The sequence below is a fragment of the Pteropus vampyrus genome, unplaced genomic scaffold (assembly GCF_000151845.1).
Source record: "Pteropus vampyrus isolate Shadow unplaced genomic scaffold, Pvam_2.0 Scaffold185, whole genome shotgun sequence".
Classification (NCBI taxonomy): Eukaryota; Metazoa; Chordata; class Mammalia; order Chiroptera; family Pteropodidae; genus Pteropus; species Pteropus vampyrus.
This window is the reverse complement of record NW_011888966.1, coordinates 1,531,849-1,534,283: the sequence shown is the minus strand read 5'-3', so window position 1 is coordinate 1,534,283 and position 2,435 is coordinate 1,531,849. Positions and strand designations below refer to the sequence as shown.

General features: G+C 58.9%; 1 protein-coding gene across 1 annotated transcript in view; it reads right to left on the bottom strand.

Moving 5' to 3' along the window:
• Positions 1–472: 472 nt before the first annotated feature.
• Positions 473–2,435, bottom strand: part of SLC6A7 (solute carrier family 6 member 7) — a 24,016-nt gene continuing 22,053 nt past the window's right edge. The window contains exon 18 of the mRNA XM_023537291.1: positions 473–2,008. Coding sequence (XP_023393059.1) covers positions 1,799–2,008 — 210 coding nt within the window. The 3' untranslated portion in view covers positions 473–1,798. The remainder of the gene's footprint in view (positions 2,009–2,435) is intronic.

Genomic DNA, 2,435 nt, shown 5'->3' with positions numbered 1-2,435 from the left:
GGCCTCGCATTTAAAAGGCTCTGGGCTCTTTTATATGACAAGATCCCACTAGGATGGGGCGGGGAAAACCAGGAAAGTCTTCCAGCCTGGGAAACCCTTGACTCCTTCCAACCCTATCCTCACCTGCAGGGAAGGCTGGGGAACAGCCGGAGAGGGGAAGGGGGATGCTTGGGGCCCAGTTTGTCCCCAGCTCTGCCTGCCTTGGCTGGGTAACCTTCCCCTCACTGGGCCTCGGTGCGTCCATATGTATAACGGGGAACTAAGAGGTCTTTAAGGGCCTTCCTTCCTTCTCTTCGTCATCCTTCCTCAGCCCCAGCCACCCATCATTGCCATAGAGAAACTGCAGAGCCAAGTGTCAGAAACCAGGAGGTCCGACAGGAGGCAGCGGAGGCTCATCTGTCCAACGGGAGCTGGAAAGCCCTGTGCTACCCACCTCGTGGGTCTCAGCAGTAAGGAGACAGGGGAAGGAAGATGACCTCATTGTTGTTTATTAACGGTAAACCAACAGAACACACAGATGGGTGGGTGAGACGCCAGGAGAGAGATGGGGTGCAGAGCCCGGCACAGCTGCACGAGGGCACCCTGCCCCACTGGAGAACGCCATGTGCAGGAGAGCCGCTCAGACATTTTCACACCCCACCCTGCTCTCTCAGGGAAGGAGGGACCCCAGCGCAGCCCCTCCTGGGCCTGGGGATTGACGATAACTAGGCTTCCGGTCACAGGCCTGCAGCTGCCCTCCGCTCTCTGCCCCCACCCTCATATTCGGGTGCAGGGCCGCTCATCCTGGAGCTGAGTGGGCAGCATTAAGACCGGACAGCCTTATGTGGACCATCTCTGAGATTCCTAGTTGCATTCTCGGAAGTTCAGGGTCCCCTCTCTGTCTCCATCCCCATCCACTCCCCCCAGCTCAGGCCACCAGCCCCCCTTGCCTGTCCTCCACTGGCCCCCTACCCCACCTTGTCTCCACTTTGCACACTGAGAACGGCATTCTATCTAAAGCACAACCAGATCATGCAAATCCCTTGCCCATCTCACAGCCCTGGCTCCGCCTCCCCATCATTCTTCATTCCCACCTGCACCCGTCCTAACCTGGGAATACCTGCTCCTATGCCTTTGAACTTTGTCCCAGGCAGTGCATCTCCTCTTGGCCCCAGGGGAGGAGGAGGGGGCTACATTCTGTCCTCCACACCTTGGCTGTGTCAGCCCCTCTCCCAGAGACCGTCCCCCCATCTTGCCCTCTTCCCTGCATCCTGCCCTCTTCCCCTCATCCTCTCTCCAAACGTGCTCACCCTCCAAGGCCCTCAGGTCCTGCTTCCTTCAGGGCACCTGGCCTGTGCACATGAGCCCACAGGGATCTTTCCCCCACCTGACTCGCTAACCCTCCGTGCCTGGGGCTTGTGAGCCCAGCTGGAGATTCTGGCTGTGTTGAAGGGTGTGGAACAGGCTCTCCGAGAAAAAGGAGGGGGTCTGGGCCTTGAACAGAGATGAGAGGGTGGTGCCAGCTGCCACATGACAAAGTGAGCTGGCTGGTCAGGAGGCCTGGGGTCCAGTCCCCTCTGCCACCAGACCTCTGGCAAGTCTTCCTCCTTGGCCTCAGTTTATCCATCTGCCAAGTGAGGGCTGAGCTGGATCATTCTCAGCTTTGCGTGTGTGTCCGTGTGTGTGTAGTGGGTAGATAAAGGTTTCAGGAGAGGCAGAGGCCACAAAAAGGGACTTGCATTGGATACCAGCAACCTCCCACAGCCTCAGCCCTCCCAGAGCCCCTGGGGCAGGGCCTCCTGTCCGCCTGTCTCCTGCCTCACATCACAGACTCCTCCTCCTCTGCCATCTCTCGGTCCACCTCAACGGCCGTGTTCTCAAAGCTGGTGAGGCCTCCGTACTTGCGCATGTGCACCATCAGTGGCTTGGGCGACTGGCTCCCGGCCAGTGTGGCCACATACACGCCCGTCCGGTTCTCCTCCAGCGACGGGCCCCAGTCCATGGCCGGCCGGCTGGCCTGCTGGAGCCTCTGTGGAAGAGCAAAGACCGTGAGAAGAGCCAGCGCTCATGGAATGCTTCCTGGGGCCGGGCACCCACAAAGACTTTCCCACATCACCTAGGTCAGTCCTTGCGACACCCTGGGGGCTGGGGCACTGTTACTTCCCCAAGGGAGTGAGTCACGTGCCTGGATGAGACTCTTGCTCTGCCATGCACAGGCCTTTGAGCACAGAATTTAAGCTCTGCTTTGTCATCTGTAACTCAGGACTCGTGATGCTCTCATAGGATTATTATGCAGGGTGCTGGGAACAGGTTTAGGCCGTGGTGGCTGTGGTTATGATTACATGGCAGCCAATCCAGGACCCCACTCCGGGCCCCTTTCCTTAAATGCTGTGTCCTAAGGAGCTGGCAGCTTTGGGGAAGCAGCTGTGGACTGGGAGAACTAAGGCGGGGATTGC